The sequence below is a fragment of the Histoplasma capsulatum genome, assembly GCF_000150115.1.
Source record: "Histoplasma capsulatum G186AR genomic scaffold supercont2.3, whole genome shotgun sequence".
In the NCBI taxonomy this organism is placed as follows: Eukaryota; Fungi; Ascomycota; class Eurotiomycetes; order Onygenales; family Ajellomycetaceae; genus Histoplasma; species Histoplasma capsulatum.
In genome coordinates this window covers 2,224,958-2,249,494 of record NW_025544803.1, presented here as the reverse complement: position 1 = coordinate 2,249,494, position 24,537 = coordinate 2,224,958, and the positions used below count along the sequence as shown (strand labels likewise).

Genomic DNA, 24,537 nt, shown 5'->3' with positions numbered 1-24,537 from the left:
ACCTTTACCGATCCTTGTCATAAAACCTTATGTGACGTCTCAGAGGATCTTCTCTCTGCAGTCATACGTGTAGGCATCTCAATTATCAGTATAGCAGCAGGTGCTTAGAAGATAGATATTACAGAAGATTAAGTTTCAATTGTACTGTACAAAAAACTTTGAAAAGCTTCTTAAGCTATGGTGGAATTTCATTGGTAATAGCATATTTGACAAGTAATTGACTGTCTGGTGTATTCAACACGAATTGCTTCAACGAACAGTGACATCTCTCCAGCTTTGTAACTGAAAAGGACAAAAATGATGATCTTGTCTAATTTATGTATAATGTCGCTAATAATGCCTCAAAGCCGACCGACCTATGCCTCCAAACCAAGCTTCTCCAAGAGACGATCCAGTTTATCCAGTAAAATCTGATAGTCCGCAGCGTCCCTCGCAAACTCGTCTCCTGCAACATGACCGTCCAGAGTTCTGAAGGGATGGCTCAGATCGTCAGAAGCCAAACCAGTTCCTGGTGGAAGTTTGTGGTCGCTGACATTAATGGCTTCACCTTCTCGTATTTTCGAAGCTCCCGGTCCTGGATGGGGAGTATCAGTTTCGCCATCATTGTTAGAAGGGGCATTCGCTTCGACTAGGTTGCCATCCTCACCGCCATCGCCCTTTGCCACCTTGCGGGTTTCGTCCATGATTTGGTCCAGGCCAGAATCTTCGAACCGCAACCTGAATCTCTCGCTGAGATAGAATCGAATATCGTCCACGAGTTCGATGGAATCAGTTTCCTGCCGCTCTTTGATACGGGCTGCTGACTCGGCAACCAGTTCCGCAAATTCCGGCAAATCAATGTGCGACTCAAGGCGGTAAGCAAGATATCGAGCGGCGAATTCTTCTAGGCGCTGAACGCGGAACGTCTATCCTGCTCGAATGAGTTCGTAAATATCTACGTCTTCATCATCTACATCCTGCTGATTTCCTTTTTGAGCGGCATCTGCCTGTTTGGTAGCTTTTTCGTGCTCGTTCTGTGCCTGTTTCGGTTTCATGTTGCCATTTCCAAGGGAGCTAATCAACACCGCTGCTTTGGACTTCAGCCTTTCAATACAAAGCATATCTGCCGCATAAAGAACTTCAACAGCTAGCGGTAATGGGAATTCGACTCTGTCTGTGTATAAATAGATGAGGACGACTTCCAACGCCTCAGGAGAACAGTCGATGCGTATTATTTGTAAATTCTCCGTTATTTGGGCTTCCCTAAAGGCGGAAGAAAACATCACACTGAAGAAATCGGAGCGGAGAAGCATCGCTTTATGGGCGGGGAAAATAGATGACTTGCGAGGCTTTTGTGGCGGCAGTGACGGGGCAGGCGACGACAGCCGTGGTGTTGGGCCCACTGGAATTTGGTCGTCGGTTGCGGAGTCATGGTCATCTAGTTTTTGCATGTTTTCGGTCTGTCGCAGCTCATCGACCACAGGTTCATCCGCACGAAGTAATATATCAGCAAATATCCTATTGTCCCTTTTCACTTTCAACTTATTGACCTTGTCAGTTTCAATGACAAGTTTACACTTGAGAACATTTTCTCGAAACCACGATTCCATCTGGTCACGTCCCTTTGAAGTTGCCTCCGCTCGTCGCTGTCTGACCAGCCTTCTATCTCCCCTGTCGAGAATGGACTCGACGAGACCAGTAAGTTCCAGATATTTAGCAACTCTTTCAACGCTACCCAAAATTTCTGCTTCGGTGAAACCAGTTCCCGGTCCAGATCTCAACTCCGATGGCGCTTCATCCAGGTACAGATACCTTACACCTATGTCAAACGCTTCTGGGGGGATTGTAGGTGGAAGCTTCCACGATTTGGCCGCAGGGGCAAATAATAGCCTCTTTGCAAAGGACGGCGAGCGCGCAGATAATACAAATTTGTGTAATTGAAATTGTTTATCCAATGCTGTGACTACAATATCTGAAGTTGAAGGGCGATCTTGTGATAATAACGAGGCCAGATGAGCTGCAAACGGCTGTAAGGGATCAGTGGATTTCGAATAATCATATTGAAGGAGTAAATTTCGTATTCTATCGTTCAGCGCATTATATAGACATCTAATAATAACAATGAGAATTAACAGGAAATCCCAACAGATTGGCCAATGGAATTGAGAGGAGGAAGCACCTTTCGCCCTGAAAAGTATCACGCTCACACAATGCACCGGAGTCAAGGAGAAGCCGTACCACTTCATAGTGACCGCAAAGGCTAGCCTATTTACATACAGTCAATCCCAAAAAAACATCACGACCGCTTAGGGCAAGCCATGTCGCATATCAATCATCGGAATTAAAACCGAAGATAATAAGCAAATGGTGGTGCAGCAAAAATCATGAAGAAAAACCACTACTTACAAGGATCAGCGGCGTGCAATCAAACGAATCTCTCGCATTAATATCAACGCCCTCTATAATCTTCTCTTGACAGGTTTTCATGTCACCTCTTCGACATGCTTCGCAAAGTTCCGTGAAGGACTGGCTTAGGTCAAGGGCGTTGTCCTCCTTGAGCGTCCCATCTTTGATCATGTAGCGTGGTTTATAGCTCGTGTTTACGCAGTGTAGTGATTTCTGGAATATCTGAAGCGGTCAAAAGCGCTAATATCGAGTGCAGCGCATCACACAAGACTATACGGAGCAAGGGATTGTGAGTTCGAGGGTTGAGACTGGAGAAAAAACTATTTAGTCAGCAATGCCAAGGACGGGTTATCACTTGTGCCACTTAAAACGTTATCTTATCAATCTCAAATCTGGTAATTTCCCCACAAAACTTAAATAAGCCTGTTTGTAACGACTGTCTGGACTAAATGGACTTGACGCTATTCAAATAGTGAATACAATAATAAAATAAAATTTGTCCTTAAGGATATAGTTATAGTGTAATTGAGCTCGATCTTTAAATATTATTATGTATGTCGACCTTTTCGCATATTGTATGTAATTGTCAGTGTGGTTTTTGGCAGTATTTACACCGCTTTCCTGAAACGGCTAATTATGTACTCCAGCTCTGGTTGCTTAGCAACGCAGCCAAAACGGGGAGACCAAGCTGTGTGATTTGATATTGATCACTGAATTTTTAACTTCCTTCTGCAAACATCACCGCTCGTCGTTGTGCGGAATATACTAACGTTGCAGCTCATTCGGGTCTACGAGTTTGTTCATGTATTGACTTTTATTGCTTCCTTTTTTCTTATTACAAGCTCTTCGCCATTCCTAGCGAACCATGGCTATTGCACTGGCGGAAGTTGACAAGTATGATGTGTTGGAACGGATAGGTAAAAGCGCCATTTTCTCTCTCGGAAACCTCCAATAGTATATTGCTAATGCTTGATAGGATGCGGATCATTTGGGGTCATTCGCAAAGTTAGACGCAAGTCTGATGGCTATGTACGGACACCGGGAAGCCGCAGTATCCGTTTCAATTTAAAGCAGCTAACAGATGATTCCAGATCCTTTGTCGCAAAGAAATCAACTATGTCAAAATGTCGCAAAAGGAGCGCGAACAACTCACGACGGAGTTCAATATCCTCAGTTCTCTGCGACACCCCAACATCGTCGCATACTACCACAGAGAGCACCTGAAAGCTTCCCAGGATCTTTATCTCTACATGGAGTACTGTGGTGGTGGAGATCTTGGAATGGTGATCAAGAACTTGAAAGCGACGGGTAAATATGCAGAAGAGGAGTTTGTTTGGCGGATACTTTCTCAGCTCGTTACTGCGTTGTATAGGTGTCACTACGGAGTGGACCCCCCAGAAGCGGGATCCAATGTTCTGGGGCCACCACCCAATAATAAGCCTTCGGGATTGAAAGGGAAACAGGCCCAAATGATGATTCTACATCGTGATCTAAAACCGGAAAATAGTACGTGCAATAAAACTCTATTTCTTGGATTGGGCTGACCATCAATCGTGTCAGTTTTCCTCGGGGAGGATCAGTCTGTCAAGTTGGGTGATTTTGGGCTATCGAAGCAAATGGGATCTCACGATTTCGCTTCAACCTACGTTGGAACTCCCTTTTACATGTCTCCAGAGATCTGTGCCGCGGAAAAGTATACGCTCTACTCTGATATCTGGGCGGTCGGCTGCATCATGTATGAACTGTGCCAGAAGGAGCCTCCTTTCAACGCCCGGACTCATATCCAACTTATCCAAAAAATTCGAGAGGGAAAATATGCTCCTCTACCAAACATGTATTCTTCTGAGCTCAAAAGTGTGATTGCGAGTTGCCTAAGAGTTAACCCAGACAACCGGCCTGACACAGCTTCATTACTGAACATGCCAGTTATTCGCCTCATGCGGAAGGAGAAAGAAGTCGTGGACTTGGGTATTTCATTGCGCAAACGGGAGGAAGCCGTGTCGCAGCGGTTGAAGGAGCTCGAACTCAACTACGCACGTCTCGACAAGGAGAAAGCAGCTATGAAAATTGACATCGAGAGCAAGGTTCGCCGCGAGTGGGAAGTGAAGGCAAGGCTCGAGATTGATCGGCAGGTTCAAATGGAGCTCGAGAGGCTTCGGAAGCGATTTGATGCGGAAGTCCAAGAAAGAATTGCTGCAGAGATGCAGAAACGCAGAAAGAGTGCATCACCGTCGACCATTGATGAAGGCGAAACTACTTCGTCAGCGGAGCACTCTTGCCAGTCATCTATTGGAACTGGGACTGCAGACGACGATTTCCCTTCCTCCACTGATCTGAGTGAAATCTCTCTTGAATCCCCAACACCTGAGAGTAGTAAACCGTTAAGGAAAGCCACTCGTACACCATTCAGCCGCTCGAAAACCACCTTTGAATCTCCCAATGATATCCAAATGGCCGAACCATCTCCTATGTCAATTGCTTCCTTATCCCTTTCCCCACGCCGCACTGCTGGAAATGGCCACTCCAAAAATATTTTTGCGGAGGGCGCAAGGTCCAATCTCAAATGGGACCCAAGCCTAGCCTATAACTCGGATGACGAAGATGATATTCCCGATGTGCCTTCTCCCACACGACCCAGAGTTAGGCCTGATCCTATAAAGGCCCCTGTGAGACCCTTGCTCCGGCAAAATACAACTGCCATGATGCAAAAATTAAGCACGCAACCTAGCCTATTTCCCTCCAGGGGTTCAGGCCTACCCCATCTCGCCACTGCAGCATCACACAATGATCTTAGAAATGCAGCTTCGGAAGCAAAAGTAAAATCACCCCGTCGCTTAATGAAGATCTCATCTTCCGCAAATCTCGCTGGAGAGGGAGGATCTCCCCGCAGGGCAGGGACCAAACCACCCACCTTCAAAGGAAACGCAGGCGGTGAGGAAATGTTCAAAGCTGTTCTGCAGCGGAACATGGGTGGTCGGACACTTGTCGAGCTTGCTCAAGCCAGGGCAGGTGGCAGGCCAGTCGAAGACACCGAGCGGAATCCTGGAGAATCCAGGATTCCGACAACGGGGCTTTCTCCCCATACACGTGTCGTTGACAGCATGAGAACAGTCGAAAGAGAGCCCCCAGCAACCTGGGACCCGGAACGAGACGAGATGCCCAGTCCATTTTTGGCTAGGGGAGCCAAGGTCATTCGAAACCTTAGATAGAAATCCCGTGCTTACGTATTTGGACATCGACGCCATTAGCATTGTCGTTGAAAATCCGGGGTCAGGTTCCGTGCAGGCTCATTAAGCCATTTTTGCCTATCTCACAAGCAGTGTGTTGGGTTATTTTTGGAAAGACACATCTCACCGTCCGGTCGAGGCTTTTCGAATTCTTCGTCATTTTTTCTTTCCCTATGTTTGGTATTTAGACTCCTGGCGCTTACTCGGTTGGATATCCTTTTTCTTTGTCACTTCTACCTCATACTCCTGAGACGGCGCAAAGAGTTGATGAGATAGCTACATTCCACGGCGTTGCATATGCCTCAATTAGCCACTGCTGTTGGGTCGCTTACCACGATTATCAGGCGAAGCAACTTATAATACAGGATAGGCCCACGAAACGGGTTTTACTCCTTACAACTGATGCCATTGCATGTTCTTTGAATGATCATCGCTTGTGGTACCCAAGACCGTTGGAAATAAATCTTGCTATTTTTCGTTCCTCTCCTATTCTTATTATTTTATTCCATATTATGCGCATTACTGGCATGGCGAGGCCGTTTGTTACTTGTTTTTTGCTTTTTGTTTTCTTTCTATTTTTCTTTTTCAGGTGCAACATCTTTTGAAAGTACAAGGCTTTTCGCCAGGGACTCGTGATATCCATCCTTTAAATCTATGCGCTCTCTTTGCCTTTCTTTGCCTTTCATTTCTCGTCATATCTTCTCTCTCCGACGGTTGCGCGCTGGCTTCCCATGTCCCACCGTACCATACCTTGCTTTCCATTCCTGTTAATATATCCCCATTCCACTCATTGCCTTTTGTCTTGCGGACTTTCTGATACTTTTTCCTCCTCCTCTCTTTTGTTGGTATACCTTTGTCTTCTCCCTTCTACATCTCCTTAACGTTAACGAGGTCTATTTGGAGGAATTTATTTTTATATGTTAAATAGTCTATACTCTGTCGACGGCTACGAATCAATCCGTCCAAGGCAGCAGTGGGAGGCTTTATCTGATTTGATGTCGTTAGATTTCCATTTATCTGTTTTAGGTTCAATTTTCGTTCTTTTCACCCATTTTGATATACGTACAGGTGATGCACTGTGCGAAAAATGACCCTGAAATGCACTCACCTCACATACTTCCTGACGTTGTTCTGTACATGCTGTAGTATCTTCACGAACACCCAATAAAGCTGCAACGGCAGCCCTGGAAAGGCTACATGATCTCAAATATCTCATCTGACGATTCTGTTCGCGTCCTGTACTACCCCTCCTAAACTAACAAACACGGAGAAAATTCTGGGTCGTGGATGTTGGGCACGGCGAGACTCGGGCTGGGAGGTGAAACTATCTCGCTCACGAGATTTGTAGATGGTTATAAGAATGACAATTTGTGGTTAGGTATCAAATAGTAATGTACAGTACACGCATAACTGAAAATGCTACCTATCCCGTATATACAAATTGCATACATGCAATTCTCAAGGCCACAGCGCCCAGAGCAGTGCCAAATAACGCCCATCTAACCAGAGTGCGCCAAAATAAACCAAATGCTGTTGCTTCGTAAAAGAACACTGTACGCTAATAACGCTTGTCCTGCATATAACTCAAACCCCATGCATCCACTTGAACACATATCTTTCCAAATGGATCTCCTCCTGTCCTCAATCGTCCCCACTTAGGCCAACTTTGACCGTTCTGTCCCCACTCAATCACTGCCACCTTGCTTATGCCGCAACCGCAACCGCCATCGCCCAAGATGTGAGCTCCGCTGCACGTTTCTGGGTGAGGAAGAAATGCCGTTACCCTGTTTCCCCTTGCATATACTTGTGCTCTGAATTATGTGTAACTAGGGAGGGGTAAGTTGGTTTGCGGAGTGAGAGGCAGGTTGGCCAGGATAAGGGACGAAGGATGAGGAATACGGATAGGGATGCAAGGGGAAATGTCGATGATTTCGATTGAAATGATGTTATGGGTAAATATAGGATCATCGTGGCTGAAGGTGGTCGGGTTCGGGCTTATTTTGTGGTGTGTAGGCAGGCGGTTTGTGACAGCATTTGCTTTTAATCACTATTTCTGTAATAAACAGATGTTTGATGACGACGACTAAAATGTGCCTCCGTTTTTTGGGGATACTAAAATCCGAAAATTCCTCTGTATGCGGCGCCAGAAACCGTAGGGTATTTTGTGAAAGATCGACAGGCGCTGCAATCCGATTGAGGATATACAAAGGATACGGGAAAGAGTAAAAAGAGCAGGTTCAGTCAAAGTAGAACTCTTATTAGATATCCTCATCCTCAACGTCCTCTATTTGCACGGTTCTTGTCTTTGAAGCATCAGGGTCTGTAATGAGTGTAGCGTCTATTGCGGGATAGCCAGTTCCAATTCCAGCAGTTCTGGCTTCAACAAACGATCCAGGTTGGCCAGCTTGCGTAGCACCCGGTAAATAACCTGATCGCTCAAGTTGATCCATCTCCTCAGGCTCCAACAATTTGCCGGGTTGGCCCTTGACGGCATCCTGTTTCATCCGCACGGCAGTCGGGACAAACTTACGTACGGCTTCCTTCCGTAGGTCCCTGATGACTGGTGCCGCTTCGTAAACCGTTTTCGCCTCAGGTTTAGGTTGCATAGAAGCGATAGAAGCAGGGACAGTACCATGCGTCTCCCCTCGCCCTCTACCCTCACCAAGGGGCTCCATATTTGCATTGGTTGCGCGGCGGGGTGCATGATACTGGCGAGGGATGGGCGGTGGAGTGTCTTTCGGCATGGGAATCCGTCGAACGCTCTCGTCCGTGTCGCTGCTGTCATCGCTATCACCGTTATAGCGTTGCCGCCACCGGCCGCTATCCTGGCCATCCCGCCTTCTCTTCCCCAGAACCCCGCCGCGATCACCACCACCACGGCCTCCCCGATCAGAATGGGGATGAGTCCCCGGTCCAGCTTCGCTTCCACCAAATTTCGGGGCCTTCTCACCAAGCGCCTCTCTGGCCTTCTTGACTGCGCGGAGATTCCTCTCGAGTTCTTCAAGGTGTTGTTTCTCGGTCGGCCTCAGTGGTTGCCCCGACTCCTCTATGGCTTTGAGATTGTCGATTTGGCGCTGGATCCGGTCCGGGTTGCGACGCGCGAGCTTTTCGTTCCGGCGAGCTTGGACCTCAGCTTTACCCTTTTTGAGGGCCTTCGCCTTCTCCAGCCGTCGTTGGGCTTGGGCGGGGTTGATGGAGCGTTCCTTGTCCTTCGCCATCGAGAAAAGGACTAGAAACACAAAATTGAATTGTCAGGGCACGGAGGGAGAAAAAGAAAACCAGCAAACGATCAAATAGCCCTGTAGAAAAGGGAATTAGCAGAGGGTGACTGGAGAAAAGCGCTGCAGTAGTGGGTAGGTTGGAAGCTGAACGAAGCCGAAGAGGCGACGACGGTGTTTGTTTGGCTGCCGATTTCTGCAGGTTGGAGGTTATTTAAATTTTCCCTCCCGCACCACCCAAACAATGGGGAGAAGCTTGGGGAGCTTACAGCCAGTCAACGGTTCCGGCCCAACTACATATTACAGATGAACACTACTTCCATGCAGGCATGCATAAACGAGCAACTGAAGTTAATTCTTTTTCTGGGGAAAGTTGGTTCAGGGCCAATTGAATGCGCCGTGGAAGACTCTCCCGCCTGAGCCTCACAGGTTGGGCAGCCGAAAGCCCTACGATGCACCCTGCAGAGCTATGCGATGCCGCCAGATGCGCGGAGCCTGGCAAGGGGGACAGAGAGACAATATGCCACGACCGCCAACGATTGCTCAGTATTTTACAGTCGATGAGATCACCTTTGGAATCCATTTCTTTCCTGGTTTCGGATTCTGATGTTTTACGACGCGGGAAACAGGATATCCGAGAATGGAGAACCAATGGCGCAGTGAAGCCCACCCGTCAGATGGACAAGGACGTTCTTGATTGAGGCCTGGCCGCCGTCTGTTCCCGGCAACGGTTGACGGTGACGGCGTAGGCCGCTGTAACCCTTGGAAGAGCGACGTGCGCGTGTGACTTGCAGAGGCAGCAGGCTAGACCGAGGGACGACTCGGACGAGGATGCGCAGGAGATGCGAGCCATACCTGATCAGTGATGCCGAACAAACTTGGTTGTGTAGGATATGGCTGGCTGCCAATTGACAGGCTGATAACGGCGGCGTCGGAGAGGGGATTGATTCATTCACGGATATTAAAATCTGGGGCACAGGAAAGATCATACATACATAGCTTCAGCACTTCTCTGATGCCCCTCATTTTTCTGACAGGATGAAAATCGGAATGGATATTTCTTCCTTCTAACCCCATCCGATCCAGATGGACATTTGACTTCTTTGTTTCATCTACTAAGGCCGGCGATGGGGGATTACCTTTTGACTCTTCTTTGGCGCTTTGGCTTGTATTTTTATTCTTATTTTTACTTTTACTTTTATTTCTATTTCTCGTGAGGACTGATATCGCATCTGAGCGAGTTTAAAAAAATAGATATATGTATTTACCAGGGACAGAGCCCACCATGTTTTCTGTTCTGTATGCAGACACAGATATTGTAATTACAACTTTAACTATATTAAATGACAATAAGTAAGCAGAAATAACAAGGAGTTCATAGAATCCGGCGTGAAGGCTGCGGTGTGTCTTCCCCTTGCTGGAGGTCACCAGCTCAACCTCCGCAATCTCAGACCTGCCGCATCTTCACCAGATCCTCCAGATCCTCCACTTCATCATTCCCATCGTCAATATATATCTCTCTATCTCCCCTCTCTTCGCTAATCTTGGTGTTCTCTCTCTCCTCCCCCTGTCATATCTCTCCTCCTGTGTCTTTGCCACTGCTTCAGCCTCCACCGAGCTAAAAGCCCGGTGTGGCTGCCATTCTGCTCGTCATCTTCAAAGCTACCCGCGTTGTGACCTCTCTCGGATTGAACCAGATGCCACTATTGGTCCTTAGTGCAGAATAAGGCCTGTCTGGGAGAATCGACAAGATCTATAATACAACAAGACCCGTTTCCCCTTCCATCTTCCGCATTCCCCGTCCAAAAAGTCCATTCTTTCGCATTTGTTCTTCAACATGAACTACTGCCAATCTGCCCGCGCTGCCTCGTCCTGTGTGTCTGGCGACTTTCTGTTTTAAGAGCATGTCTTCTTTGCGCGCACACCAGCCAAATACCAGATGTCCGCGTCAACGTCCATTCCTGATGCCCGGTTCGGCCTCACGTCCGCCGAGATGCAGATGGCTGTGCACCAGCAACAGATCGCCCTCCAGGGCAGCCATGCTGGTAGCCTTGTGTCCCGGGGGAGAGGCATGGGGAGGAATAGCAATTCAAGCTCGCGAGCTACCAGTGCCGCCAGCGCTGCGAGTAGTCACGGCAGACTACTTCTTGACCCCGATAGCTTGCAAGCGCTCTATTATCAACTCGAGAATCTGTTGAGAGATATTAGGCGTAGAATAGATTATGTAGGTGCATCCCGTGGTTGGTTTGTTGCAATTCTATCTAAATTCTAGGCTACCTTTGTCGCTTTATACCTTTTGATACCAATACGTTCACACGCCCATTCCTTGACAGATTATTCATATCTTGAGGAGCTAGCGCTAATATTACCATCCCTTAAATAGTTGACTGAACAATCCGAAATCTCAATCCAAAATACCTATGACCAAGCGGGCAATGTTGTTGCGAATGCAGATGTCGAAATCGCACGAATGCGCCAAATATTAGAGAATATTAGTGAATTGGAAACCGAATTCGACAAGATCCGGCGCATCAGGGACATTGTCAAACAATACAGATCTAGAGTGGAGAGTCTAGACCATCGATTGGACCAGGCCGCCCGCAGAAGACGTTGACATGACATTTTATCTTGTTTATCTCCATCCACCTGCTCATGTTGGTTTTCACGTGGTTTTGGGGGGCGGGAGGGAGGGGGGAAGGGGGGTGTCCGAAAATCAATCCCGTAATGAAAGCTCAGTCAAACGGAATGAGCGCACTTTTACGATGCCATGAGGGAACGCCTTTCAGAGCTTTTTCCTTTCCGCTTTATATGCTGCGATATTTCCCAGTTACGAAAAACGCGATACACTCTCCGATTACCGGATGGTCCTGATCTCTGACGCGACCGCTAATGCTACCGCCACCCGGATAAATCGAATGAAAGCCATCGTCCGTGCTCAACGCCATATCAGAATCAAGATATCCGATATACATCACCGATCTTAGTCCTCGCGGACAGCAATCTTTCCTACGTGTTGTCTACAATGCGTGGGCATCAGTGCAGGAATTAAAGAGTACTGCATTGGTGTAAAGAATATCTCCCGCTCAGAATATTGTTTGTGGAATTTGGGAAGGGGGGCCCCTATTTCGATCTATATACCTATTCCTCTATTTTTCTATTTTCTACTTTCGATTTCTATCTTGGATACAAAATCTTCGAAGAATGGTTACATGCCTCACGGCCGAAACTTTTTATTATTATTATTTTGATGATTACTTATGCATACCTACCTGCCTAGGTGAATGCTGGAAGAGAGGAAGCATAGTTAGTGGGTGGAAAAAACTAAAGGTGTGCTGGACCTGAATCTGATGCTGGTTTTCTCCCCTTCGCCCAATTTACTCTTCGCCTACTCCGCTCTCTCTCTATCCTACTTAATCCAGCTTCGTCAGCGGCTGTTGGCGTTTTATGACCGTTTGAACGTCTCCCTTGCTCTCTCAATTCTAATGTCAAAACCCTCTCCGACCAGAACATACTACCCTCTACCTACCTACCGTCTGCATCCTCTACCTCCCTATTATTATATACTTATATATGTGTCTGTATGAACTATTTCCCCTTTGTTGTTTCATTCAATGTTTAGCTTCGAAGCGGTACCGAATTCTTAGTCCATATCTATGTCTCTTTTACCACAGCGACCAGTTTTATTCAAGATTCTGTGTCAATATCCGATAAGCCAGCTATTTGTGCTTCAGGCCTTTTTTAATATATCGATTACAACCCATATCATAACCCTTCCTTTCTAAAATTGCTCTTCGCCTCCCTTGCTTTCTCCTTTCGGCCTATATGGGCACAGAGCGATTTCGTACGCTGGACATTTTCCTATGTGTGGCCCCACGCCTCCCCCACTAATTCTCTGCTTCGTATTATTGGCTTCCATGCCTATTATTCCTAATCTAAGTGTAGAAAAAGGGAGGGGGCTCAGAGGCCTCTCTCCCTATCGGGTCTTACGTATTCACTTGATCGCCGTCACGGGAGACAGAAGCACAAAAGATGATCAGTGAGAAAACGTCATGAGGGTAACGTCTAGGGTTATTGCCATCGCATTTAGATTAACCAATACCCTATTTCTCTCAGTTGTCCTACCCTCCGTTCCTGTCTCTTAAACCAACCCTCGCCTCCATCGTATTCACGTCTCTGTATAAGTGCATCGCAGACATATGATTAAATCAGGATGTGGGCTGGCTACGACGTAATGATTCCCGCAAGGATAAATTCCACAGTATCCAGCCTCCAGATTCAGATTCCCCTATCTCATCGCGCTTCTTCCTGCCGCATGTCTCCCATTTTTCTCTCACGAACAATTAGCGTTTGCTGGTATACGTAGAGGACAGAAAATACTTCAGCTGGGGCGGCTCAATGGGTATCCGCCTGGTTATTCGCGATGCGCTGTCCTAAACGCCTACCTTTGCATAGCGAAGTTCCCGGCTCCTTCGCACGCTGTCTCCTGTGACTTCAAGAATAATGCCGCTATCCCTAGGATCCAGATGTCAATCGGATATGTTGCATGTAGTCAGGTGAAACTTAGCCATATCGACACGGGAATTTAGTGAGTCCAGTAAGTTATCTATATTCCATTCATCGAGACATGTTCTTTTCGAGTCACGAAGGCATCCAGAGGAAATACAACGGAAAACATCCACAGCAGGTAGCTGCGCCGCGGACTGGTTCGACCTCTTGGTCCGGTCATCCTGCCCCGGCTTTCAACCGCTTCTTGCGCTCCGCAAGCTTTTTGCTTCTTGCTTTTTAGTCTGTGGGAACCGCTTTATAGAGCCGCAGCTATTGCAGCGGACCACGCGAACGTCAGCCCATGGCTTCTTCTTCGACCCCCCACGGCTGGCATTCTCCACCGTTTCCACACAGGTCGCGTTGGGAATCAGCAGCGAGTCGCATACTTTGCAGATCGATCTTTTGATGTCGTGAGGTAGTCGCAGTTGCGACTTGAGAGATACTCCGCGCATCTGGGAAGCTAAATTGCGAGAGAGCTTTGAGACCGGAACATGATGTGTGGGCTGTTGTTCCTGCAAGTGGTTTGGAGCGAAGAATGCGTTGTCAGTCGTTGAGTTTTTGCTATCACTGGCAACCTTGCTACTAAACAGTGGTTGCGAAGTTGGCTCTTCATCGTGTTCTTGTAATAGGGCATGAGATCCATGGGGCCCAGCATGATTAGGCTTCTTGTCTGTAGAAGGTTTCGGTAGAGACGTAGCTTGAAGATAAGTCGACGCTTTGTATAAGAATGCAATCCGGGCTCGAAGGTGGCTCTGGCCGGTTTTCCCAGGCCGTTTTTGGGCCTTGACTTTTGCCATTTTAAGCTCCCTGACTCCTGGATATTCCTCGGGTAATGTCTTGAGAGCCCAGAGTCATCGTTGGCAGGCTTTTTTCTCAGACACAGCGCAAGTTACCAGCAGCGTTATCGAATGGACCAATCGAATCCCATAACCAATTTTTTCCTCACGTGGTGACATCATGCTTAAAAAGGCTAGCGCGGTTGGGGCTCTTCTCTTTCTTTGACAACAGGCTTCAACTTCAACTTCACCGTTTCCATTTCCATTTCCTTCTCCTCTATTCCCCCGAGTCTTTTCCATCCCTTTGTCCCTCATCGCTCATTGTATCTCGTGTTGCAGTATTTCTCCATCTTGATTCCGCTCCTGCGACATTGACGTTGGGGCTTATCACCGAATCTCCACCGCGTTTGACTTCTCGGCCTTCAGCCTACCTTGAACTCCTCCAAATTTCCACCATGTCTCACGAGGAAGATCTCATCGATTACTCGGATGAGGAGCTTCAGGCAACTGATGCTGCCGCTGGCACTGCTGCCGCTGGCGCTAACGGCGCTGCTCCTAAAAAAGAAGGCGACTTGACAGTCTCTGGCGCGCGTGCGGATAAAAAAGGCAGCTATGTTGGTATTCACTCGACTGGTTTCCGCGATTTCCTCTTGAAGGGGGAACTTTTGCGTGCGATCACCGATTGCGGTTTCGAGCATCCATCGGAGGGTTAGTTTTATTGAACAAAATATCACATTTCTCCCAAGTCTCCCTCCACTTGCTCCATCTTGCAACGTCCGTCCATCTCCTCGAAGTTTTTCTGATGTACGCCGGAATCCACACGCGTCTTGTTGCGGGACTGCAGGCGACACGAGGATGTCTCTTCGAATTTAGCTATGGTGTAATCAAGGGTTTTTCATGTCAGTCAGCGCACTCGGGACTGCTACTCGTCGCAAGCGGGGCTATTCAATCAACGGTTGGCAATATTCTGCCGCGTGGCATAACTATCTGTCAATCTTGGTCATTTTCGGTAGGAAATGTACCAGAACCCACGATTCTAGATGCCAGAGACTCTTTAGCTATACGCCTTCGAAAGAGAAATAGCCATCCTCGTGTCGACCTCCATAGCCGCGTATCCATCATCTTCAATCACCCTCGTTCTTTCATCTTCTGCTCCGGGTTTATGTTACAACTCTCTTGGCTGTCATTTCATATCTGGGGCCAGTCTTCTTCATGCTTGCGTATTCTTGTCAGAATTGTGTGATGGACGGACGTTTTCGCAATGCGGCTATACATTCCATCAAAGCTTTAAAATGGGTCGAATCAGTCTAACTTTTTCCGTCGCTCCTCTTTACAGTCCAGCAAGTTTGCATCCCGACTGCCATTCTGAATGTCGATGTCCTCTGCCAGGCCAAATCCGGTCTTGGAAAAACCGCTGTCTTTGTCCTGACGACTCTCCACCAGCTGGAGCCAGTTCCTGGCGAATGCTCGATACTTGTTATGTGCCACACCAGAGAGCTGGCATATCAGATCAAGAACGAATATGCCCGATTTAGCAAATATCTTCCAGATGTTAAGACTGCCGTTTTCTACGGTGGAACTCCAATGCAAAAAGATATCGAGCTGCTGTCGTCGAAAGACACATATCCCAGCATCGTTGTTGGCACTCCTGGTCGATTGAATGCTCTCGTTCGCGATAAGAAACTGTCTCTCCGAAACATCAAAGCGTTTGTTCTCGACGAGTGTGATAAGATGTTGGATCAGATCGGTCAGTATTTTAGGATCCGGGAATCCCCTTATCCATTAAGGAAGCAATACTGATTATATTTATTTAGATATGCGACGTGACGTCCAGGAGATCTTCCGTGCGACTCCCGCTGACAAACAAGTCATGATGTTCAGCGCGACTCTCTCCCAGGAAGTCCGGCCGATCTGCAAGAAGTTCATGCGCAATCCCTTGGAAGTGTATGTTGATGACGACACGAAGCTGACTCTTCACGGCCTCCTCCAATACTACATTAAACTTGGCGAATCGGAGAAAAATCGAAAGTTGAATGAGCTATTAGACAGCCTAGAATTTAACCAAGTTATCATCTTCGTTAAGAGCACTCAGCGTGCTAGCGAGTTAGACAAGCTCCTCCGTGAATGCAACTTCCCTAGTATCGCAGTCCACTCCGGAGTTTCGCAGGAAGAGCGGTAAGTTTTATTAACCCTCACCATCCTTCGGGCTATGACAACTAATCTTGTCCCTTTGTTAAGTATCAAACGATACAAGGAATTCAAGGAATTCAACAAGCGAATTTGCGTAGCAACCGACGTTTTCGGCCGTGGTATTGATATTGAACGAATCAACCTAGCCATCAACTATGACTTGCCTGCGGACGCTGATTCCTATCTTCACCGTGTCGGTCGGGCGGGTCGCTTCGGTACCAAGGGTCTCGCGATCTCTTTCGTTAGCAGCGAGCAAGACCAAGAGGTTCTCAAGGACATCGAGAAGCGGTTCGAAGTTGCTCTTCCGTAAGTAACAGTCCTCCCGAGACAACTTTGTTATAACTTGTTATAACTCACAGCACACTTACAATCCTGGCAGTGAATACCCCCAGGGAGGTGTCGACTCCAGCGCTTACATGGCATAAGGCATGTCGTTTTTAACTTGGGGGTTGAGGAAGACCTATATTTCACCGCCATATATCACGGTGTACGGATATACAAGGCGTCGTTCCCCCCAATCCACGACCGTCTTAGCTTGAAAAGAGTTTTGTTTCCTTATACAATTTGGCGTGTGTCGTTTAACGGGCTGTTGCTTCAAATTATTGGTGATTGTCGGTTGTTTTAGTGTTTCGCCGTTCCCCCCTCTTCTTTCTTTCTTTACCGCTCTCGTTTGATTAAAATCTGTGGTTGTACTCTTACTATGGTTTGCTTATTTTTCCCCTAGAATTATTTCACAACCTCTCTAATGCCAACAAAATCTACAAAGCTCTCAAACGCCACTACTCCCATGCCCTGATCAATAGTTAAGGCAGACGAAAACACAACGGGCTTTCCCGAGATGGCAAGACTGAGAGTGGGAGAATATGTGATAGGTGTTGCTATGCGTGATGCTTTTTCTCTCTTTCATTCATTCATTCTTTTTTATTCTTTACTTGTCATCTGGGAAAGTAAAAAGAATCTTCAGCGTGTGTTAACTTTTGTTTTAGTTCGGTATCAAAGGTCAGAATGGTGGAGAATATTCGGAAGGCAGGAAAATGGAGTGTTGGATTTAAAAGAGGCAAGGGTAAAGAAGAAAAGGGGAAAATTTTTTACATTACTCTTTTAGTTAGTTAAAAAAAAAAAAAAAAAAAAAAAAGTGGGCTTATTGATGATATCCTTCTACATACAATGTTCGCTGTGTACCAGCTCTTGAAAAGGGATTACGGACCTGTTACTGCTAGCTGTTGTGTCTTTTCATCAACCCGCTTGGGCAGTTGTATGTAACGGGCAAAATCGAGCTCCGCAAAAACACAGGTTGGTCTCTCCAACTCAAGTGCAGCAAGCTTGCCTCGGGTACAGATTTGAAAGCGGGGCGCTGGCTAAGGAAAGGTTTTAATGTTGGTTTGACTATGAAGTCCCTACGTCTACCAAGGCTGGGGTTGAACCAATTTGAGAAATAAAACGTTCGCTCGCTAGATATATTGAGCGGGTTTAGCAGTTGAGAGATGGAGGAAGGAGGGTGTGAGGCGCACAGGTAGAAGAAAAACGCATGTATGAAATGTTCTAATAAATTTTGACCCCATTGAAAGATTCTTTGTGTAACGAACGCACACGATATAACTTCAACATCCTTGGTATCAAGCATGTCACACACACTTTTACTCGTTCCTACTACAACCAACCCCACCCCCCCCCCCTTCTACGACCTACGCCTCTGATGATATCCTCGTGAGCGCTGCGTAGTAAATCCAGGCATAAGAATGATTTACGCAATGATTCCAGAACTATTTGAACGGACGGATGAAGGGAAGCAGTTGGTGCAGATCTTCCGGCAATAGATAAGTCATGTATACAGAGGCATTGTTTCCCCCCACAGTCGTCCGTACGGGGATACCGGCGCCCCCGGGACGGGGCCCCCAACACCATGAGGCCAGGTATGAATATGACACTGATAAGCCTTCTTTTGCATCTGATGGGAGGATAGGAGAGGCGGAGGTTAGCTGTGGGCATCGGCTGCTCGATAACCACAAGTATATATCGGGATACCTGGCGGGTTGCTCAAACCAGCCGATTTTGAGAGGTTTGCTGCATCCATCGCCCATAGTAACTCCCCTTTTAGTGAGATGGTGTTAGGTGATATTCAATGTCACAAAAAAAGGCCACGGCGATGAACTAGACTCGTTGGTCAGAGCACATGAATGGTTAGATGGTTGAAATGCTCGCTAGCACAGTGGCCAATTATTTGAGTGACAGGAAACCGCCTTTTTTGTTCGAGTGTCGAGAGACGAAAGGCAAAAGAAACATTACACGAGGAACGAGTCTATGGCCCGCGACCACCCGCTACCGCGAACCATAAGCGGGTTTCGTCGTTGCTTCCAAGCACCGATGCGGTGCGACTATCCAGGATTGATAAAGCCAGGAACCGAAAAAAAGGAGGCCACCACTGGATGGTTGACCCCGCACGACGCATGTGCTGTGGATCGTGAATAATACATCAGGGCAGAACATCCCAACGTCCCTGGGCACCAAGGACGCATTAGCGGGAGTCTGTGGGACATTGGCATCTCTGGGGGGAGGCGAGGCTGATTAACTCATGGCTGGTCGGATTGCCATGCCTTCAGTTCAGCGAGCGGCCCGATTGAACGACTCTGCGAGCCATGAAATGGGAGGATCCCGCATAACATGTGCATTGGGCGGGTTAAGGTTATTCCAACATACGAAGCAAAAAAAGGGGCCCTGACAAGGGCTGTTTCCAACCATCCATGGACCCCTTATTTTGTCAAACGAGGATAGCTCGGGCATGGCTTCAAAGTCAGTCTCGGTTCTGCTTTTCAAACAAAGGAAAAACACTTTCACATACGGGAAAGGGGTCCGAGATATGTAACATATGTAAGTGAAAAAGGGAAAAAGCCGAGCGGATTATCGTTAGGATCTCAATTCGATCCGGTAGTCGATGGGAGGGAACCCTATATAAGAACATCCACTATTCGGTCCCGTTGGAACACTTCGCCTTGAAACAAACCACTATTCAAATACCCGGAAATATTTATACTGACGCTCCTAGTTTGATATCATCCCCCCTCACTAATAGCTATATGAAGAATAATAGCTCAGTAATCGATTCTCGACTAGTTACCACATTATGCACAAGCAGGATGTACACAGAGGGAAAGTCAGAAAGATCAAATAGCAACGACTAAAAATCATCCTCATCTGTTCAAGAACCCCAGACCGTCTCTGCTTCTCATGAACCCCTCCATAGCTGCGTCTCCTGCCTGTATTGCAAGTCAGTAGAGCGAAGATAGGAAATCTCTCATCTCGATTTGACGCAGGAATTTGTTTCATCAAAAAGAACATCATGGGAAGGAAAGTTCGCTCGGCTTCCAACATCACAGGGCGCGGGGAAGCACAGCCGGCAACCGGTAATCGGCAACCCGCCATCTACAGCCATCGATTGCGCACCTGCGCATGGCTGGCATGATTTTGGAGTCCTTGCGTTCTTTTGATCCATTATTCGGTTAACCTCTGTTGGGTTCTGCCTTGTTCTGGTTCCTGTTCTGAGCGGCGATGGTGGATAATTGAATATCATACACATCTGACGTGCCCTCTTTGGGAAAAAAAAAAAAAAAAAAAACCCGAAAGTCATGTATGAACGTCTTCTGCAAAAGGTGGCTCATTCCCGACAGGCGATCTTTAGTTCAAGGCCTTGCCCCTGCGTTCCGAAGAAACGTTAATTTCTATCCAGTTCGAAGCTGAAGCGGAAGTCATTGCGGCAACGAGGATGTCAGTGTTTCTCTATCAGCTTTGCTGCAAGGGGCCGGGGGGGAAATGACGAATTGGCTGTATTTGAAACAGGGTTTAAGAGGAACTAACAAGCATCTAAAAATATGCCAGGGATATTATACACAGCGTATTCAGATTTTTTTTGAGAAATACTCTGAGAGGACTGCGTGCAGCGGCAGGGGATAAAATGAAGGTATACGTACGCAGTATATTTACAGTTATATAATTTTTCCTCTCTTTTCTTTTTTTTCCTTCAACGTCCATGCTGTCAAAAGACGGCCATGTGTCGCCGTGCCATCTGCCGCAATCTGCAGAGGCACAGTCCAAGTCAACCAAACCGAAAACATGTTTGACAGAGTTGGACGAGAACGCATCGTCCAGCTTTGATTCCACTCAGCGCGTCATCATCAACCCCCTGCCACTGCTGCCAATGGTGATGGGCGTTTCGCTACATGGGCGGCGTCATCAAATCCGAGACATTCGAGCTGATTTTCCCTCGCCCAAGGATGAACCATGCGCGGGCGCCATTTTTGGTCTGTCGGCTAAGCGTTTCAGAAAATCCATCCCATGGGCTTTTATTGTGGAAAATGCACATCGAAGTACCTTATCTAATCGTCGTTGCACGTCATGAAAATCCGTAACTAGTTAGCTAACTAAACCGATCGATCGCGCACCAAAGGACTCGGCGGAAGTTGATACATACATCCGGAGTACACAGCTCATGCGTGATGAGGTTTCGCAGCAAAGAGCAGGCAGGTGTACCTGAGCTGAGCGCTTTGTGCCTTCGCGCGGCGATCTGGTAGCGAGTTAACTACCTCTCGCCAAACAGATCGGGGAACAACAGGCGTAGTTATACAGCGACCTAGTTATTGCATATAAATATTTGCCTACATAGCACTGTTCAGCTTTTGTATTTCTTTTCTAGAACTTCCGTTATCGCCAGTCCCGCGAGCTCGGCAATAGAAAAAAGATGACCTGGGAAACAAATTTCATCCCGATGTAGTGGGTAGTAGTAGTCGTAGTAGTAGTAGTCCGTAACTTCTACACACCAGGACCTGGTAAGTCCAAAAGATGGAAATGTAAATCTCAATATCAGAGCTCAAAAAAAAAAAAAAAAAAAAAAAAAAAACCGGCGCCCATAGCACAGGTTCGCGTGGGGGTTGGCACCGAACTTGACAGCTAAGTTTTACGCATAAAGTCCCTGAACAACGCCTGAATCTCTCGGGGATCTGTGATTGACTGTGTATGTATATACAGGGTTAATTAAATATCTAGCCATCCGTAAGGACATTTTGTTCCATGCCTCTCTCTGTTCTTTCACAATAAAACCCGACGATATATATGATATCTCCTCCGTCCAAAGAAAAAGGGATTTGTGCTGCGCGGACTTGCGTTTTGAAAAATGAAAAAGAATGAAACAGGGCCAAAGTTCCACCTAGTGCCAGCGCCGCATTTCCCCACCATGCCCCAAGTGGCCGCCACAGCACAGCGCCACTTCCATCACCATCCGAGAAAAAGAAAAGTAGAGATAAAAAAGGAAAAGTAAAAAGTAGATGGCGATAGCGCTGCATAGTGTGAGAGAGGCTGTTGCTGGGGAGCCAGTCCGATCCAACGGAAGATCGACACCACGCCATGGCAATGGGTTTGGCGGCCTGGAGCACGACGGGCACGGGGAAGGAGAGATAGGGGAGGAAAGAAAGTGTGAACCAAAAAAAAAATAAATAGTTGCTCTTAGTGCGTTTGACTCGCAGAGCCTTGAAGAATTGATTTGTGCCGAGAGCTCTTCGCATTGCGGAAGCACATCCGTTGGGATGTGCATTTCAATAATGTCGGGTTCTTTTTGAACAATAATATGATCATACAATCCCTCCCCCTTCCACCCTGTTTAGGAAACTATATATTCTCGTTCGAGGACATCAAGGGTCATTATTTTGCTTTTTGTCACACTGGACAGAAGTTCGTGATTCGCTTTGTAACATCGGCTGCGAAGCTTGTGGTATGTCTCTATAAAATTTTGTTATTTGAGTCGATTAATTATTCGCTTTTTGGCAGTTTGTTTCGAGCGCTCAATGCAACACAATTTGCAGTATCATGGTGACCCGAGTAGTGGCAATTGGAGCGAATAAAATCTAATATTGTTCGGTCACTAGTTGTTAGTACGTACACCGTAGTATGTGAGTTGAAAGTGGAGGATGTCGTGATGGGAGTCGGTGGTGATGAGACAGGAACTGGCGGCCGGAGTCTGGGAAATCCCGCGCTAAAAATAACAGAAGGAGTATGAAAATATTTTCTTGTCCTGGCTTGCATTGTTTCTGACAGAGCTTTTGGCCACTTGGGTCTTAGTGTGGGCGCTGGCAAAGAAAAAAAAAATCAAGGATAACTTGCGTTCAAGAATCAAGGAAATCTCAATCAGCGAAGGTTCGGGCTAAGCCTTTTTTCATTTTTCATTTTTCATTTTTTTTTTTTTTGTTTCGCTGGGGCCTGATCAAGGCTAAGGCAGGGATCTCGGGATCTAGCCTGTCCTGAATTCTCCTCTGATTTTCCTCCCAAGACCCACATTGTTATTTGGCCTCCAGCGCTGGAAAGTGGGAATGGATGAATCCTGTCATAATTGAGGGCCACGGCAACAAAGCCAGCCGAAACAATGACATTATTGACTTTGATGGGGTTTTCAAATAGTCGAGCTGTGAAGTTGCACAGATAAGTTGCACATTTCGACGTTTTGCGAAGAAAACCACCAGGCCTCGAAGAATAGACTATTGGCAAAGAGAATTCGTATGAGTGGTGCAAGGCAAGCCGTTTCTGGGAGCAGTTATTGTGCATCCGCATCTACATCTGTGTCTGTGCCTGTGCCTGTGCCTGCGCCCGTACAATGTTGCACGATCTCATGGATTTTTATTGAATGATTGATTTGCTTTTCAATAGATGAGTTTCTGGAGGGAGTAAGGTAAGGTGATGATGATGGAAAGAGCACGAACACGGGGACCAGGCGATGATCAGGACAATCATAGGGGATGGATTTCACGAAACACGTCAGGGCTGTCTGTGATTTTCTTTTCTTTTGATGGGAGGGAAAAACCAGAGAAAAGTAGCATGTTGACAGGGTGTCACTCTGCCTTGCTCAATCTGAACGTCCAAACCAAAAAAGCAAACTTCCGCAAAATTGACTGGCAGCCAGGGGAGTCCCTTGAAACAAACTTCCAGCGGAAGCCATCGTGGAGCCACAGAACATTTCGTGATCGGGACGATTGACTATTCCAATCGCGGCATCGCGGCGCGTTCGATTGGGTTGTTCCATGAAATAATTCTTTTTTTGAAATCAACGCGCTGTCGAAAATTATAGTCGTAGGTCCAGCGGGACACAGGCGATGCTCCACAGCATGATTCCTGTTCGTCCTGCTAGAGAGTCGGAGGCTGGAGGTGGTAGGCCAACGACTTTTCGTACTTCGTCAAGCCGCCCACCTTGCAACTGTTTGCCACCGCCCAGCACAGGTTTGGCCATCCCGCCCTCTCCGTCGGGTTTAGCAGAAAAATTAGGTCTCTGTTTTCGTGTTGTGTCCAAGTTCGATCGTAGCGGCAGCGCCAGCTAGTCCTGGCAGCTTTGGGTATATGCCTGGCCGCGCTGCCCGGCTTGAGTCCTGGCTGTCATCATCAGTCGTAGTCGATTCAGCACAGGCACTGGCATCAGCACCAGCATCAAGGGTCAGTGTCAGTGTCAGGAATAGTTCTCAATCAAATCGATCAATCCATCTTCTTTTCTGTTCACTTCCCTCGTTTTGCCTGCTGGCCTCTGCACACTCATTCCCCTCCCCCCCCCCCCCCCTCTGCCTTTTCCTCCTCTCGAGAGGGCCCGGTTATAATAATACTGCTTGCTGTGCTATTTCCCCATCTTTAATCTACCAGTCTATTCGTTTATCCCCTGGTGGCGGTCATCAGGAGCAAATAAGTGCTGCTGCCCTATTGTCCGCTGTTCCACTTATTTGTCCATTCGTTGGCTGTCTGCGGCGTGTCGTGTCTGGTCGGGGCTTGAAAGGTTGCCCAAGAAGATTCCAGGAAAAGCTGTCGACTCCTCTCGCCCAACCCCAAACCCCAAACCCAAAACCCTCAAACTTCAAACTTCAAACTTCAAACTTCAAACTTCAAACTTCCTCATCCACAACTCACTTCCACCACCTCCTTCTGCATAGCAGCAGTTCCTCAATCTGCTTGTCGGGCTCGACCTCCTTTTTTCTTTATGCTTGTTGGCTTTACAGTCGTGACCTTTGTCCCGTCCATTGATCTGGAGTTGTCGGGTCTGTGACGCTGCTGCACGCTCACTCCCTACTGTCGTTTCAGTTTGACTGCGGTGTCCATATACACTCTCTCATCGTTTCTGCTACTCTGCGTCGAGATCCTCTCGCTTCCACTCTCTTTCTTATCTCCGCCACTCGTTCG

The 24,537-nt window shown here is 47.3% G+C and overlaps 9 protein-coding genes across 9 annotated transcripts; 6 read left to right on the top strand and 3 right to left on the bottom strand.

Annotated features, from left to right (window-relative positions):
- Window positions 1–356: 356 nt before the first annotated feature.
- HCBG_02912 (ankyrin repeat and BTB/POZ domain-containing protein) lies at window positions 357–2,556 on the bottom strand (the record flags this gene model as incomplete). Its single annotated transcript, XM_045429961.1, has 4 exons — window positions 357–890; window positions 939–2,088; window positions 2,159–2,244; window positions 2,386–2,556. 4 exons carry the CDS (start codon window positions 2,554–2,556, stop codon window positions 357–359), a joined length of 1,941 nt encoding a protein of 646 aa, XP_045289856.1.
- A 586-nt stretch (window positions 2,557–3,142) lies between these two features.
- HCBG_02911 (G2-specific protein kinase nimA) lies at window positions 3,143–5,770 on the top strand (the record flags this gene model as incomplete). Its single annotated transcript, XM_045429960.1, has 4 exons — window positions 3,143–3,302; window positions 3,362–3,414; window positions 3,477–3,891; window positions 3,946–5,770. 4 exons carry the CDS (start codon window positions 3,251–3,253, stop codon window positions 5,592–5,594), a joined length of 2,169 nt encoding a protein of 722 aa, XP_045289855.1.
- Window positions 5,771–7,870: 2,100 nt separating this feature from the next.
- HCBG_02910 (uncharacterized protein) lies at window positions 7,871–8,830 on the bottom strand (the record flags this gene model as incomplete). Its single annotated transcript, XM_045429959.1, has 1 exon — window positions 7,871–8,830. The coding sequence occupies one exon, from the start codon at window positions 8,828–8,830 to the stop codon at window positions 7,871–7,873; it is 960 nt and encodes a 319-aa protein (XP_045289854.1).
- A 392-nt stretch (window positions 8,831–9,222) lies between these two features.
- Window positions 9,223–9,696, top strand: HCBG_02909 (uncharacterized protein; the record flags this gene model as incomplete). The annotated part of the gene is made up of 2 exons (XM_045429958.1): window positions 9,223–9,519; window positions 9,580–9,696. 2 exons carry the CDS (start codon window positions 9,223–9,225, stop codon window positions 9,694–9,696), a joined length of 414 nt encoding a protein of 137 aa, XP_045289853.1.
- A 971-nt stretch (window positions 9,697–10,667) lies between these two features.
- Window positions 10,668–11,526, top strand: HCBG_02908 (uncharacterized protein; the record flags this gene model as incomplete). The annotated part of the gene is made up of 3 exons (XM_045429957.1): window positions 10,668–10,704; window positions 10,759–11,054; window positions 11,214–11,526. 3 exons carry the CDS (start codon window positions 10,668–10,670, stop codon window positions 11,442–11,444), a joined length of 564 nt encoding a protein of 187 aa, XP_045289852.1.
- A 1,863-nt stretch (window positions 11,527–13,389) lies between these two features.
- On the bottom strand, window positions 13,390–14,178 carry HCBG_02907 (RNAse P Rpr2/Rpp21 subunit domain-containing protein; the record flags this gene model as incomplete). Its single annotated transcript, XM_045429956.1, has 1 exon — window positions 13,390–14,178. The coding sequence occupies one exon, from the start codon at window positions 14,170–14,172 to the stop codon at window positions 13,570–13,572; it is 603 nt and encodes a 200-aa protein (XP_045289851.1).
- A 428-nt stretch (window positions 14,179–14,606) lies between these two features.
- On the top strand, window positions 14,607–17,452 carry HCBG_02906 (ATP-dependent RNA helicase SUB2; the record flags this gene model as incomplete). The annotated part of the gene is made up of 6 exons (XM_045429955.1): window positions 14,607–14,859; window positions 15,056–15,160; window positions 15,488–15,898; window positions 15,966–16,326; window positions 16,390–16,647; window positions 16,721–17,452. 6 exons carry the CDS (start codon window positions 14,607–14,609, stop codon window positions 16,764–16,766), a joined length of 1,434 nt encoding a protein of 477 aa, XP_045289850.1.
- A 713-nt stretch (window positions 17,453–18,165) lies between these two features.
- Window positions 18,166–18,806, top strand: HCBG_02905 (uncharacterized protein; the record flags this gene model as incomplete). The annotated part of the gene is made up of 2 exons (XM_045429954.1): window positions 18,166–18,254; window positions 18,596–18,806. The coding sequence occupies 2 exons, from the start codon at window positions 18,166–18,168 to the stop codon at window positions 18,804–18,806; spliced, it is 300 nt and encodes a 99-aa protein (XP_045289849.1).
- Window positions 18,807–20,365: 1,559 nt separating this feature from the next.
- On the top strand, window positions 20,366–21,066 carry HCBG_02904 (uncharacterized protein; the record flags this gene model as incomplete). The annotated part of the gene is made up of 2 exons (XM_045429953.1): window positions 20,366–20,702; window positions 21,029–21,066. The coding sequence occupies 2 exons, from the start codon at window positions 20,366–20,368 to the stop codon at window positions 21,064–21,066; spliced, it is 375 nt and encodes a 124-aa protein (XP_045289848.1).
- Between the last annotated feature and the right edge of the window lie 3,471 nt (window positions 21,067–24,537).